Source organism: Adiantum capillus-veneris, chromosome 3 (genome assembly GCF_014529385.1).
Source record: "Adiantum capillus-veneris isolate H3 chromosome 3, ASM1452938v2, whole genome shotgun sequence".
NCBI lineage: Eukaryota > Viridiplantae > Streptophyta > Polypodiopsida > Polypodiales > Pteridaceae > Adiantum > Adiantum capillus-veneris.
In genome coordinates this window covers 92,639,378-92,654,788 of record NC_140933.1, presented here as the reverse complement: position 1 = coordinate 92,654,788, position 15,411 = coordinate 92,639,378, and the positions used below count along the sequence as shown (strand labels likewise).

General features: G+C 43.4%; 1 protein-coding gene and 1 pseudogene across 2 annotated transcripts; one reads left to right on the top strand and one right to left on the bottom strand.

Moving 5' to 3' along the window:
• Positions 1–2,542: 2,542 nt before the first annotated feature.
• LOC147461313 (uncharacterized) lies at positions 2,543–4,908 on the top strand. Of its 2 annotated transcripts, none has more exons than XM_086508886.1 (5): positions 2,543–2,645; positions 3,104–3,366; positions 3,592–3,700; positions 3,809–3,879; positions 4,139–4,908. In XM_086508886.1, the coding sequence occupies exons 2-5, from the start codon at positions 3,134–3,136 to the stop codon at positions 4,479–4,481; spliced, it is 756 nt and encodes a 251-aa protein (XP_086365012.1). In that variant the 5' UTR covers positions 2,543–2,645; positions 3,104–3,133; the 3' UTR covers positions 4,482–4,908. The 2 variants fall into 2 exon arrangements, with proteins under 2 accessions (XP_086365012.1, XP_086365013.1); XM_086508887.1 differs by lacking the exon at positions 2,543–2,645 and adding an exon at positions 2,750–2,768.
• Positions 4,775–8,953, bottom strand: LOC147461312 (pentatricopeptide repeat-containing protein At1g03540-like; annotated as a pseudogene).
• Positions 8,954–15,411: the final 6,458 nt, after the last annotated feature.

The window sequence follows — 15,411 nt, the reverse complement described above, 5'->3', positions numbered from 1 at the left end:
GAAATCAAGAAAAGGTACACCTTGTTTGCAATCGAAGTTCAATGGTCATGAGTTTGGGGGCAATGCTACAAGGATTAAAGAGCATACTATCAAGATAGGGGTAAATGTAGCTCCTTGGAAAACTATTATTGCATTTTCATTTGAGCGGTCATTCATAGAGGAGGTGAAACTAGGAAAAGGTGCACCTTGTTTGCAATCCAATTTTGGCGGTCATGAGTTTGGGGGCAATGCTACGTCAAGGGTTAAAGAGCATATTATCAAGACAGGGGTAAATGTAGCTTCTTGGCAAATTGTATTGGATTGTGTTTGAAGCTATTCAAAGACATAGTCAATTGAAAATGTAACCATAATAAGCGAAAAGATGTAGCCACAAAAAGGTCTCTAAATGTTGGGCTCAAATGCATACATTGTTGAAAGCTACAGACCGCGTGCTTAAGGGCCTGCTTTCTAGATGCATCACCAATCTAGCAACAAGGAAGTTCATACAATTTCATGAAGGCTTGCACACATATTTGAGTCTATTGGAAGAAAGAAAACATTTCACCAATGGATGGAATTGGCTAACCAAAGAGATGATTTTAGAGATCATTGGGTTCTTGATACAGTTAGACACTTGAGTATTGCACTTAAGCACTGTAAAGAGCATACATTTCAAACATTTGAGCTTAAGCAAGTCACCCCTTGGGTTTTGTCAATCAATGTCTCCTCATGGATTTCTAAGCAAAATTAGTCCATGGGTCTCGATTCACACAAAGTGCAATAATTTGAAAGCATATTGAGTAGACGATCTTGCGACTATTTTTATAACATGTATTTGTGCCATCAACCTCATGCCCTATCCATAGGTTTGTCTATCTAAGAAAACCCTAAACACACTCACATATATGATGGGAAAGACACACATTTAGAGTTGAAGGTACATGGGAGGTGATTTCAAACAAATCTGATGTAGAAGAGATGGATGATGTGGCACATGTTTTGGTTGAGTAGTGATGTGCATGTCTTTGTGTTTGGATAGGGTTATTTCATAAATCTATCTTTTTTTGTGATGTGTAATCATATTGATTACCGAAAACAAATGTACATGTTCAAATGGCCCATCAAACAAATATGTACGAATGCGAGAAGTCCAACATTGGACATGAACTTGAAAAACCCATTACAAAGATGGAAAAGCAGCCATGCTAGACATTCAAGCAATGAATATTGCAGATGCCATTCTTCTAGTCCTATGCATTTTCCACAAAAATGACCCTAACAGTGGTTTCCAAAGGAAAATACCTCTCAACCACACTCCCAATGCAAGCTCTCCCACAGAAGAAACATGATGATGGCTGCGCAAACACACTCCCAATGCAAGCTCTCCCACCGAAGAAACACCTTTCCCTTATAAGGGAGTTGAGCCTACTAGCCTTGAAACAATACATCTCTCCACCACGGAGTAGATTTCTTGACCGGCCAGTGCCGGCCTTTGCCACGCCAAGTAATACTTCTAGAGATGGCAAGCAACTCAGAATGTAGAGAATTTGTTATCCCTCTACAATACCTCTTGCCATGAAATCACCAAGCAGGTGAGCAAACTCGGATAGCTTACACTTGCATGACTGATTTGCAGTTAAAATATGCGACCATATATGGTGCCTCTATCAAAGATTTGCCATGTTGGAACTTGGAGAAGTGTTTGGCATATGAAATATTCAACAATAGAAACGCATGGCGGACACACTTGTCGTGAAGAAGGCTCTAATGTTGCTTATCATACATCCCACAACACTAAGTAGCACACGATCTTTAAGACCCCTGAGCGGTGGGATCAACCGTTGTTGGCCCCCGTGGGAATCTTGAGCCGGATGGACGGCCCAACAAAAATGGGTCCCTTTGCGGCCACGCGATTCGAATCCGGGATCCACCTCGCCCACGCACATCATGTGACATTGGTAGCAAACATTTAACCTTTATAAGTAAACTTGGGCGTCCACCTTCCCTTGTCCTAGTTTACTTTTCGCCGATCGAATGGTGCCGTGCATCCCGTGATTCTTGCCCGTAGTGCCCCATCGTGAATCCCATGGTCGGGGTTTCATTGAAGACCCCATGTTACTTAGTCTTGAGGACATCCTCCATTCTTATAAACAAGTGGATCAGTGCAATTATTTCATAAATCTCTCTCTCTCTCTCTCTCTCTCTCTCTCTCTCTCTCACACACACACACACACACACACACAACACCAATGCTCGAAAAAAACATTTTTCCAAAAACTTGGCAAACCTACATATGTGAAACAATAGAGGTAAATCGACTAAATTTGACACTAATTTCTTCAAAATTTTGTAGGTTTTCTCACCTTCAAATACAAAATTTAGAGGTAAATTTCAAAATTTGTAAGTGGGATTACACTAAACCTAGGTTTTTTTTCGAGCACTGCACGGCACGCCTCGCGCGCGCGTATACCATACACAAAGCACGTTTAAAATCACGAAAAAAAAAAGATGAGAATGATGCCTAGTATCGTACAGAGCATAGATGCCTGCCTCTCTCTCTCTCTCTCTCTCTCTCTCTCTCTCTCTCTCAGAACACGTATAAATACATCAAGGAACCAAATCTTTGCCTCCACGGAGGCCATCGATTGCAAGCGCCAATTGGCAATGTATGTCTCTCTCTCTCTCTCTCTCTCTCTCTCTCTCTCTCTCTCTCTCTCAGCTGCTGTTTATCTACAGGCCAGCGCCCCTGAGCAGAAGCAGCAGATTATGTAGTAAAGCCCAACTCAACAGTTAATGTTCATTAAGCTTTTGGCAGCTCCCGAGTTAATTTAACACTCATCCACTTCCCTATATTAGCTAGGATGTTGTGGCCCGTTGGATGAGCAGCTCCCCCCAAACTCACACACCTAATTCTGACACTTATACATTATTGCATCACAGGGAAATGGATATCATCTTGGCAGTTTGACTGACAAGTTTGTGCAGATAATCTGTAGTTATACATGGACTTGTATAAAAAGTCAGCGTCATTAGGCTCTTAATTCATTTTTGGATAGAAAGGATACTCTGATATAATGCAAACTCTTCAAATTTCTCGGTAATATTGAGATTGTGTGTGTGCAAGATCGACTGAAAGCCCGCAAGCGTGATTTCCATGGGACGATCGAATGTCATTATGGCAGCTCAAGATGCTCCTCAGCCTCCTATTAGTGTAGCTGTGGTTGTTGCACCACCCTATGCTAACCACCCGCTATCTCATCATGAATGCTCAGATTCTGCTTCCCCTCCTGCCAACAGCACTAGCTTTGTCAAAGCCATCGACAAAAAAGCGCGCAGTTATCTCAAAACACTGGAGCGCAGTCTCACTTTTTCTGCAGCTTCATCCAAGTAAGGGTCTCAGTTTTTTATTTACATGCATTAATTTACATAACATAGCTTCTGTGCATGTGAGTTACCTTCCAAAATATCAGAGACACACAAAAAATAAAGAATTTTAGCATCAAAATCTTCCTAGAAACCACTATTTTCAAGTTTTTCCATTTGATTTAACAGGGTGGGCTTTGAGGAGAGCTAATTTTCTTTTGCCTCTTTACCGTCTTTACATGATTGTAGAGAAGAAGATCCCTCAATAACAACTATTGAGTTCCTTCGGGCTCGTCTCCATGCACAACGTGCAGAGTACAAGGCTGAGAAACAGAGAGCTCAACACTTGGCCAAAAAGGTGAGTGTCACCTTCAACAAAATCAAAAGAGCTTATATTGCTAAAGGTCAATTTAATTACCTTCTTAATGCAGGAACTGTAGAGCCAATATTGCTATGGTTTTTGCAGGTTTTAGAGCTTGAACAAAGACTCAAGCTTGAAGTCGAGCGAGGAAAAAGCTTGACTCTACCAATATCCATGTAAATGCCAATATATCATGTATCTCAAATGTCTCTCATAGTGAAATCGTAGGCATTATCTCACTTTCATTTTGTCACTATGGGATTTGAAAGCACAAGTATCAACATTAACAATTGATCTACATAGCAGTAGGGATGATTATAATTTTCAAAACACTAAGATTTTCTTTACTCTAGTAGTTAGTTTTACGCATACACCCACCGGCGCCATACCCTCGGCTTGCAGATAACATTTGCCAACTCTTGTCCATCTTAACAGGGATACTGATCACCGTCGTGATGCATCAAGTTGCAATCATTGTGCGGCACAGTATAGGCCGGAAAGCTGGTCGATTATCAACAAAAAAGATCCAGAAGTGGTGCATCTTCGACCAACCAACACTATCTCTAAGCAAGCTTCAACCTCCAAGTTGAAAAGACTCACATGCTCACAATCTTTTCCAGACATGAATGCAGTCCCTAACCTTGATTTGGAACATGGAGCTTCAGCAAGAGGGCACGCGAGTGATTTTCTCCGCATTCAGCCTCCATATATACACAATGTGCGTGCCATGTTTGATGAGGATAGTGACTTCATTACAGAGCAATCAGACCCACATTAGTTGTCAAATGTGTCTAACTAGCATAAACATTGACATAATTAATGAGCTTACATCAGTAAGTTGCTCCAATTATCACCACTTACCACTTAATTATCTGATATTATACGTAAATCGGAACCCCTATAATTAGCTGTTCAATGTGCCGGTGTAATTGCCATATCGAGCGAGCTTAACTCAGTACGTTAATGTTTCCACCATCATCAATTACTCCTAACTTGTCTAAAGCAGCCATCCTTGAAACATTCTTACAAAACTTCCTGATCTTTCTGAAAAAGAGAGGTTCAGAATGACGCTTTTGGGACTTGAGCTCAGGTATTTGCACTTCGATGAAAATAACACCGAAGCTTGCACTGGCCAAATGTACAACAATGAGGCTGAATGAACAGATAAATTGGTTTATGAATAAACAGCAACATTCCCTGCATAAGTGATCAGACTCGATTGTGGAAGTTTGAATGGGTGTATGTTTTGTTGTTTGAATTGTCATTTATAATTATTTTCATCGCCATCCAAATTCTCACTGATTGTTTGGCAACCCACACACTTAACTTGACCCTTGATCTTCATAGACCTATCAATTGATATCACACAGCGATTTTTCCGATTCATCACATCAAGATGCGATTTCTAGTGAGAGTCAATTGTTGGTGATCAATTACAAAGCACTAGGCCTTGTAAAGCTCCTCGGCTTGCTTGCCCAAATCATACTCTTATAATCCTTATGTTTGCATTGCATGCATATTCATGCAGCCCCACTAGCTCAAGCAATGGATGCAAAGTCAACACCAACTCGAGCACTGGATGCAAACTCATTGCCTGGCTCATCGTCTGTGAGCTACATGGCAAATCATTGGTCATAAACTAGTCATTGCAAATGTCAGATACCAGTACTGTGCAAGATGTGGAAGGTGTGCGAGGTCGGATGCCAAGTTGCCAACACTGTGCAAAGGCTGTAGAGATGTGCAGGATGTGCTCTGGCTGCGGCATGGCGATATTCCGAAGGCTGAGTTGGCAGCAACAGAGGCATACCTAGCTACTAAGTTGGGGCACATTGATTAGAGAATGGGGCATATTTGAGTACTGAGGTGTCAGAAGCACATGCCATTCCACCAGCTGACACATCACATGATTGGATGAGTGTGTTTTCCATTCTGGGTGCTGACATGGTGGCCATCCATCACGTGCAGGCTGGTATTCCTGCTCAAAATTGACAAGAGATGGATGGCTGGGAGGGGCTGCTCTCGACCTTGATGGGTAGGGAATGGTCTGTTGGTGACCATTTTCTGTAATGCAGGTGACTGCATGGTGACCGGCCGAAGCCGGGAGGAGCAGGCCAAGAGCATGCATTACAAAGGGAATGGTTACCTAGGGAATGGTCATCAATTGACCATTCCCAGCCGTCAAGTCGGGAGGAGGGGGGCCAGTTACTGTGCATGCAGGTGACTGCACAAGTGACATATAGCACTCAACGCAGAAACTGCACAAAATTCTGTCTGCTAAGCTGGCTGAGATCGGGTAGCTTCAATATTATGTCTGCTGACTTGGCGCAAATCGGGTGCTGCATTAATTCCTGACGCAGTCTGAGTTGGCGTGATGTCGTTGGCAGGTCTTCGTGAATATTCTGACTTGGCACAAAATCCGACAATTGCAGGCAAGCAATACTGTGAGGGATGGACGCTAAATGGGTAGTGTGGATGCTCTGCCGCCCTGATCTAGAAAAAGCTCTTTGGTGGTGCTGAGTTTAAGGATGCACATTCAATTTATATAATAGGATCCCTGGGGACAAGGGGGGTTGATACTACAAGCTTCTTGAAGGAGCCATTTTGCCTGTTAGAAGAAAGACCTCAGCCTTCTTGTCTCCAATACGGAACAATGCTGGAGTCAATCCCCACCAGCCCCCTGGCTTCATTCCTAATTCTCATTGCCTCAATGCCTTTTGCCTTCTCTTCCATGCCAGAGGCTCCATAAATGTTCGCCATGAGAATGTAAGATGAACTGTCATTCTTATCTAACTTAATTGCCTGTTCAAAGGCCCATTCTCCCACAATGGCATCTGCCCATTTCCAACAAACACCCAACAAGGCATGCCAAATAGCTTTATGATCAGAGGATGGCATCTCTTGAATAAGTCTTACTGCCTTTTCTAGGTGACCTGCACGCCCAAAAAGGTCAATCATGCATATGTAACTGTCTAGGCTTGGTTTTACGCCATATTTGGTGCCCATCTTCAGAAAAACTAATTGTCCCTCCTCTACTAGACCTCGATGACTGCACACATTAAGTGCGCAAGCACATGACACTGCATCCGGAAGGATACCCTTTTGCTCCATCTGTTCAAGGCAGTGAAGTGCTTGCTCAGCTTCACCTTTGTGTGCATGTCCCCCGATCAATGCATTCCAAGAGACAACATCTCGATAAGAGAGTTCCTCAAGTGCCTGTCGTGCCTCTGAAATATACCCGCATTGGGCATACACATCCACAAGTGCATTACCCAACACAACATCATTGTGCAACAACCCCTGCCTCACAACCTCCTGGTGGATTTGTTTTCCCTTGTCGACAGCTCTAATTGCAGCACATGCTTTCAAGGCACTAGCATATGTCACTCCATCTGGAAGCATGCCCTCATGCTGCATCTGTTCAAAGCAGATCAAAGCTTGCTCAGCTTCATTCTCTAGTGCATATCCTCCAATCAGTGCATTCCAAGACCACATCCAAAAAACTCAGAACCTTGAGCACCCGTTGTGCCTCTGAAACATCCCCACATTTGGCATACATATCCACAAGAGCATTACCCAGCACAATATTGCTTTGCAACAAGCCCTGTCCGGAAATCTCGCTGTGAATTTTCTTTCCCCTATCTAAGGCTCTGATTGTGGCACAAGCTTTCAATGCACAAACATACGTCACTGCATCTGGAGGGATTCCATCACATTGCATCTGCTCAAGGCAGTCCAATGCTTGCTCAGCTTCACCTTCTTGGACAAATCCTGTAATCAATGCATTCCAAGAGACAATATCTCTGAAAGGGAGTCCCTCAAGAATCCATTGTGCTTCTGAAGTTTTTCCACACTTAGCATACATGTCCACAAGAGCATTACCCAGTGCAATGTCAGTCTGTAGCAACCCCTGCCTCACAATCTCGTCATGAATGTATTTTCCCTTGTCAGCTGATTTAGCCAGGGCACATGCTTTCAAGGTGCAAATATATGTCACTGCATTTGGAGCGATGCCCTCATGCTCCATCTTCTCAAGGCAATTAAGTGCTTGCACACTGTCACCTTCTTGTGCATATACCGCAACGAGTGCATTCCAAGAAACAACATTCCACAAAGGGAGCTCCTCAAGCACCTGTTGGGCCTCTGAAACAGTTCCACACTTAGCATACATGTCCACAAGAGCTCCACCGAGCACAATGTTGTTATGCAACAAACCTTGCCTGGCAATCTCATCATGGATTTTTTTCCCCTTGTCAGAACTTTTTAATGCAGCACAAGCTCTCAATGCACACACATACATGACTGCATCTGGTAGGAGGCCCTCCTGTTGCACATTCCTCAAGCAACTGCATTTGCACAACGTTATGGTGTATGCTGGTGCCTCTGACCAGATCTTTGTTCTGGGCACAAGACTGAAGTGAGGCAACGAAAGAGTCGACTAGGGTGGAGGTAGCAGTACCATCACAGAGCTCCCCTGTGAGTCCGCAATTTCTGAGCTCTTCTTGAACCCAAGATGGATTATCCGAGCTACCCATCCACAAACGCTGGCCGGTGACTTTATGCTTGAAGTCTGCATGTCTTGGGCTTGGCTTGTTGTAGCGATTATCCCATCATTTTGAGGGATCCTTGAAAAATTCCTTCCATAACAAATCTCTGCTTCGAGAAACCCTGTGGTCCTTTGTGGATACCCAACAACTCGATAGCTGATTTGCAAGTGTCGCAGACATGTAAGCGCCCTCACCTAGCAGAGCAGAGTGCTGTGAAGGGGTATCATGAGATAGAACCGTACCAAGTAAATAACGACGGGCCACGGCTACTGAGCCTGTAAGGTGGTCAGGCGCAGTTCATTAGTGTGTAATCTATGTGGAGTTTTTGGAATCGCGTAATTGCACCAGTATGGAGCCGACGATTTTTGAAAAATCCCATTTTAGCAGGAATCTGCAACGATCCTCTCGTTAATATTTTGCTTGCCCCTTTTTCCACTCCCTATTCTGTCCGACACAGCCTACACTGCCGCATGCATAGCAACGGTGCAGACATAGCTGCCCTGCAGCTGCTTGACGAGAATTGAGGGAGAGGAACAAGCCTTCCCTACAACAACCTACACACAGTTTCCTTGAGACGCGTGCCTGGGAGAGAGCTGCCTTGCAAACATCTGCCAAAATTCAGCAAGCCCCGTCAACAAGAGCCGCTGAGCTGAATTTTTTTTTTGGTTTTAGAGAGTCGATGTATAGACAGCGTTGGAGGTGGATTCAGATGGTTAGCAATGAGTCTGGTGGGGAGCCTGGATGTAGTGAGGTCGAATCCCCATATGCTCAACAATAGTTTTGTTCCAGGTCTCGATAGAATGAGAAAGAACTTGGAATCTTCAAAGATTCCTACAGACGAACCAGCATGAGAGACTCGAGAGCGAGAGAGGGGAGAGAGTATCATTGGCTGGGGCATGCAATGTCAGTCTGTAACATTGTCATGGCAGGTTTTAGCTTCTCTAGTCACTAGTGCCACACATCATGACAGTTTTGTCGCACTCATCACTGCAACGGGCTCCCTTTTGCAAAGAGTATGCCTAGTACAACTCAGCCGGCTCAATTTTTAGCGTGTCATCGTAAACAAGGCTGATCAGTTATTTGCTCTTCGTCAGCCTGAATAATCGGAAGTGGTAGAAGCATCGAAGCATTGAAAAAGAGTAAATATTAGTAAAAAGAACATAGAAGTGAAATCTAAGAGAGAGACAGAGAGAGAGAGAGAGAGGGAGAGAGGGAGAGAGAGAGAGAGTGCGCTTTTTTTCCCCCCGACAAATCTTGTTAGCGTAAGGGAGTAGAAGTCACTCGTACGTGCAGGAATGTATATACTGTTTTCATCTCGTGCAAGCACTGAACAAGAGTATACATCCGTAAAAAAGAATGAAGAAATGAAAGGTGAGAGAGGGAGAGAGAGTGCTTATTATTTGTTTTGCAGAAATCTTGTTACACTAAGTGAGTGTAAGTCACTGAAACGATTTGATGTAAATAGCATGCCAAAAAGTTGATGAATTAAGAATGGAACTAAGCAAACGAGAGTTGGGGAGACTTTGAATGTAGCATGCAATGACTTCCTTACAATGAAATGGATAGAACTTCTGTGGAGAAGAGGAGGAGGACTAGGTAATAACACATATAAGTGGGAGTTTTTGATGCAGGAAGAAAGGGCTATATCAGTAAGATGCTCTTCAGAGTTGCGCGTGGGCTAACTGTTTGACAGAAAAATAGCACGAAACGAATTGTTTAACTGACTGAAGGTGGCTGGGGACTACGTTAGAGTAATTTAATTCTATAGTCTCGAGTAGGCCGAGCACGTCCGCAATCTGCACGAACAACATACAATGGTGTTTTGTGGATCAACCAGCTAGCACGGCGATGTCGATGGTGATTCGTCAACCGAGTGTATTCCAAGTGATGTAATGTGGATGCCATGGGATAGATGGCTGAACTGGCCATGGAATGAACTCACTCCATTTATGCATGTAGTGTCTGAGGACCCGCTCTTGCAAATGTGGGTAAAGACAGTATTGCAACATGTACCTTGCAGTCTCAAATTCTGACTGCTGCTCAATCAGATCAACTGAAATCGGCCTACCCATTCTAAACTGAAAAGAAAAGGGATTTAAATCAAAGAAGTTGATAAGTTGTCATGTCTGCCATAGTTTGAATGGGAAAAAAAAAAGACATTGTTGTAGCCAATGACCAATGTTATATGACAAAGACAATGAACAAAACAATGAAATGAAGATGGAAGAAGTTCGCAGCTATATTTTCTTTTTTTTTTCAAAAAATAATATTTTCTCAACCTTGGGGGATGTCTAACCTAATGCAAGAGACAACCTTCGTTGAGGATATCTTCTGTAGTATCATGTTGTGAAGTTGGTGTGTTTGATTTGTTGTGAGCATATTTTGTTGTGTGTACTCTGTGATGTACATCTCAAGGTCCTCATCTGTCAGTATCAAATTTCTAAGTTTGCACTCAAGATAGTATGACCTGGACGTGTTCTCCGGTGAGAGCAGCTGGGATTCATTTCTGAAGGTGATGCTCTTTAGCAGCACGTTGTAAAAGAAACCCTCCGGATGATGCCCTGGGTGGAAGTCTGTGAAACGTACTAGTCGGTGTTGCCGCTGCAGCGATTGGCCGTAGGTGTTCTCCTCTGAAATACTTTTTTTTCTTTATTTTCCCTTCGTCACTGTGTAATTCTTGTGGAAGTCGTAGAACATAAGGTTCTCCAGAGTTTGTGGTCGTGTGTAGTACAGATCAACAGGGTGTAGCAAGACATCATTGTTGTGAGAAATGAGTCGTTGTCGTAGTGCCGGGGTGATGAGTCGACGTATTGGACGATATCGCTCTTTGAAATGATTGGGATTTGCAAACAATTTAATGCCACTTCTGTTGCTGAGATAGGTTTCGACAGTAAAGAGGCTGAGATTAGCTTCAATTTTACAGTGTCAAGGCCACCTAGGCCTAAGCGCTCTGCATCTTCTGAGCGGATGTTGAGATGGCCCATTGGTTCAGTTTTGAGTGCATACTTCAAGAGGTAGTAGGACAACGATGAATTGGTGACCCGCTGTATATTCATGTGTGCACCCCATAGCAGAAGTAGTGTAGGGTGGTACGGTACGACATTTCTGTCTTCATGTCTGGGCCTAAAGTATTGCCATCTGTGATTTTGTTCGTTGAAGACTGGGGTTGCGCATGAAATGGAAACCGGTGTTTACATACTCCATCTCTTTGACCGCGGTAACAACTTGTACAGCACTTGTGAAGTTGTTTCCTGAGTACGAGTTCTCGGAGGCGGCTTACTTCTGGCAAAACCACAGCGCTAGTTTCTGGCGGGATGTATGCAGTTATCTCAGCAGATGGTTGCTCTTTGTCTTTTGCATGCATCCACAGTATGACATGAGCATGCAATGATCCTCTATTTTGGACCTCATATCTAACCAAGTGGTGTTGCACACGGCCCAACACACCTTTCACAAGTATATATTTGGACATAAGCATTTGGAACTTAGTGTGGAAGGTGAGGGCGCATTCGATTGGGCAGTCTGTCCAAGTGAAGGAGGCATTCAACTGACGTGCAATTAGCTCGATTGTGTCAATCTTAGGCCATCTTGTGTCTGTGACCTCATCGGTAGTGAAAGTCAAGAAGAAATCAGGCATTCCCCATTCGTCCACCATTGCTATCAAGTCCTTTAGGTTCTTGCGGTGCCACGAGCAGGAACCTGGCATGCTGGAAGGGGTGCTGATATATATGTATATATCTATATACACACACACACATATATATATATACATACGTATACATATATATACATATACATACGATTGGCCTTCTTGTACTTGTCAATGTCCCTTTGCAACAAGCTCGTGTATGTATTGTTAGCCAACATAAGTGCCTGCTTTAGTTGGTACATTATGAGCAGGTATGGCTTGTACAGGGTGTAAATGGAGAACAGAGTCGATGCACGTATCTTTACATATATACTGAAGTTGATTTTACCATCATACTGGCCTTTCCCAAAAGGGAACAGGAATGGAAACGTTGCTGTCTCTATTATGATGTTGTTCACAGAGCTTGATGCGGCAGGCATGCCGTTGGGCTTGAAAGTAACTGTTCTCTCTAGCAATTGTTGACGGCCACGGATCTGCAGAGAAGCAAATTTGTAAGTATCGCTAGCGGTGAATGCTCTTCTCTTGGCTGGTTCAACGATGTTTTCAATTATACCAAACATCAAGCTTGTGTCCAGTTGCGCCATCAGTGCAAACGGTGCGTTGTCTTGTTGTTGTTGAATGATCTTGCTCACACTATCTTGACTTAGTATGCAGCGGCCAAGCTTCTTATTCGGTCGTTCAGCCATCGACATGTACTTCTGAGTACGAAGTTATTCTCAAGATTGAATGCAAGTATGTCTGTCACTTGTGATGTAGCTAGATCTTGCTTTGTGAAGGTTGTTCTATGCTCTTTACTCCATGATAGCAGAGGGTTATCTAATATTGAACGTATGTCTAGTGTACCTAGTGCAATTGTTGTGAATGTTGAGATGGCATTGACAGATATGTCGATGACGCTCAGTAGCTGAATGTGAAGCTGATTTCCGTTCAATATTCTTCTGGTGTAGTCTGGAAGTAAGGGCACACAATATCTGTGATGTGCGCTTGAGTTCTCACAAGTGGAGCACTGCCCCCATTGCATTTCTATTTGTGTAGCCTCTAAGCTGGATACCAATAGACCGCTAGCAAACATTGCAATCGATGTCTCGTCTGGAGCTCGAGTACAATCAAAAGAGGCACTTCTTTGGATGAAAACTACACCACAAACAAAGCATATGCTTAAAGGTCTGAATGTCGCTGCTACGTCTGAACTCCATCGGTGTACTAAATTGACAATATCAATCCATGATTGTGAGCATGGTAGAAATCTAGCCTTCTTCTTGATTGAAGTGTGATGTCTCTCTTTTGATCTGCTGAGGTGTAACCTATGCTTTTGATGATGGTCCATTGAAGGCTTAAGTCGGACTCAATATTAATGGTTCAATGCGATGAGAACCTTGTGATATTTACTTACTAGTCACGGCTAAGCAACGAACAGTTCAAGCATTTGAAACAACCATGTACCTGGTGCTGGATTGTGCTGTTGTGGAATTTTGAACTGAGAAGAGGCAAGCAATAGCTGATTTCCTGAATGTCCCTTGCAAAAAATAAGTACGAAGAGTTAGAAAAGTGATAGCACAATGTTGAAGGTTCTAAGAGTAATCTCATTATTTGTATGTGTTCTTTACCTCTTATGTTATAGAAAAAAAAGAAAACGTGTTGGTGTCCCTGCACGGGGGAGTTTGCACAGTCCTCCCCAATTTTTATAATACAAGGGAACGTGCCATTTCCACGGTAGCATGCAATTTTCAGTGTGTTCCTTTTTACTGTTTCCTCAACGTTCAAGATTAAAATGTGGCACTTCTTGCTCACCGCACATTGGAATATGTCGTTGTTGCAAATGTAGAGGAGATGTGTACAAGTTTCTCTTGATCTGTTTGCAGTGGAACACAGTGGAGTTAGGCCATAAGTAGTTGCGCCTATAGAAACGAGCTGAGTAAGGTAGTTGAAGGTGGACATACACACAAAGCTGCTATGATTGCTACGCCGGGAAGGTGCAGAGGCTTTACTGCAGGTGAAGGTCAATTCGAATATGGCGACGAGGCAAACAGTGACATTGTCGACCTTCTACTGCTGCAATGAATATGGAGGAGCTTGGCCTACAGAATCTATGATATTGAAGAATGCACTCGCTATGTCGACGAGGTAGGCTTTTTTTCTACGAGCGAGAAGGTCTAGTTATTATCGTGAACACTACTGCCATTCCTTCCAGTGAGACCCCTTTATCCTCAACATGCACACCCCCTACTCGTGCAGAATAACTCTCCCCTCCTAGACGTTGCACAAGGTGGACATGGTCTCAAAACATCAAATAAGTTATCCAAGCAAGATGCACTAGCAAGTAATGAAGATCTACACCCTACATCATTGCCACAAACCCTGGAGCAATGAATTTTCGATAGATGTACAGTGCAAAGTGGGAGAACAAATTGCAGAAGAGCTGATTGGAAAAGCCTTGTGACCGATTGATTGGAAAGTCTTGAATGCAACCACATCGCTTTTGCATCCCACGAGAGTATTGCTCTCCATCGAGTTGCAGGCCCGAACCAAGGAAATGCATGAAAAATAGTTTAATTTTGTAGAAATACTCTCTAGTAATGTAAAATTTCCAGTTCAGATTTGTCTTGGAGGGATTTTTGTATGTCTATGGAACTGAATTTTCCCGAACATTGGTGTAGATGAGTTGTGCCATGAGGTGCTTGTGTGTGTGTGTGTGTGTGTGTGTGTGTGTGTGTGTGTGTGTGTGTGTGTCACAAGCAGTTTTTTTGGACCAAGAAGTCGCATAGAAGGGCCGGCTTAAGGATGAGGCATTTAACAAGTTCAAATTTCTACTTGCAGGGGGTCAAACCAAGTCTAGGCTGTATATATAAATTATTTAATCAAGCAAAGGTCGGTGGAAAGCCGTAGCTCTCTTTTTTTGTGGTCACTGATCTTCCTCCTGCTCTCTATGTTGTTTCTAAGAAGCTACCACTTGCAAACATGGGTGCATCGGTCAATGGAGGCTTTTTTGGACCAAGATGTCACATAGAAGGGCCGGCTTAAGGATGAGGGATTTAACAGGTCGGTGGAGAGAGAGAGAGAGAGAGAGAGAGAGAGAGAGAGAGAGAGAGAGAGAGAGAGAGAGAGAGAGAGAGAGAGAGAGAGAGAGAGAGAGAGAGAGAGGGAGATTGCTTAAGCGCAAACCGAAGCTTTGAAATAAGCTTGAATCAAGCAAAATAGTAGCCCGGAAAGACTAATAAATACATCTCCATTCCTGAAGCCAAATCAGAAGCAACAAGAAGCGAGACATATTGGATTCGGCAACAAAACGAGAGGCTTCGCACATATGCGCAAAGAAAACATGCTGGAAACTATGTACATATGCTTGAGAGAGAGAGAGAGAGAGAGAGAGAGAGAGAGAGAGAGAGAGAGAGAGAGAGAGAGAGAGAGAGAGAGAGAGAGAGAGAGAGAGAGAGAGGGAGAGAGGGAGAGAGAGAGAGAGAGAAAGAGAACCTGATGGTCACAGGTCTTCGTTCTGCTCTCTGAGTTGCCGTTGC

Bases quoted from the DNA above. Each gene is read 5' to 3' on its own strand.
- LOC147461313 (XM_086508886.1), top strand. From the start codon at position 3,134: ATGGGACGATCGAATGTCATTATGGCAGCTCAAGATGCTCCTCAGCCT. The intron at 3,367-3,591 runs GTAAGGGTCTCA...ACATGATTGTAG, and splicing joins TTTTCTGCAGCTTCATCCAA to AGAAGAAGATCCCTCAATAA. The intron at 3,701-3,808 runs GTGAGTGTCACC...TGGTTTTTGCAG, and splicing joins CTCAACACTTGGCCAAAAAG to GTTTTAGAGCTTGAACAAAG.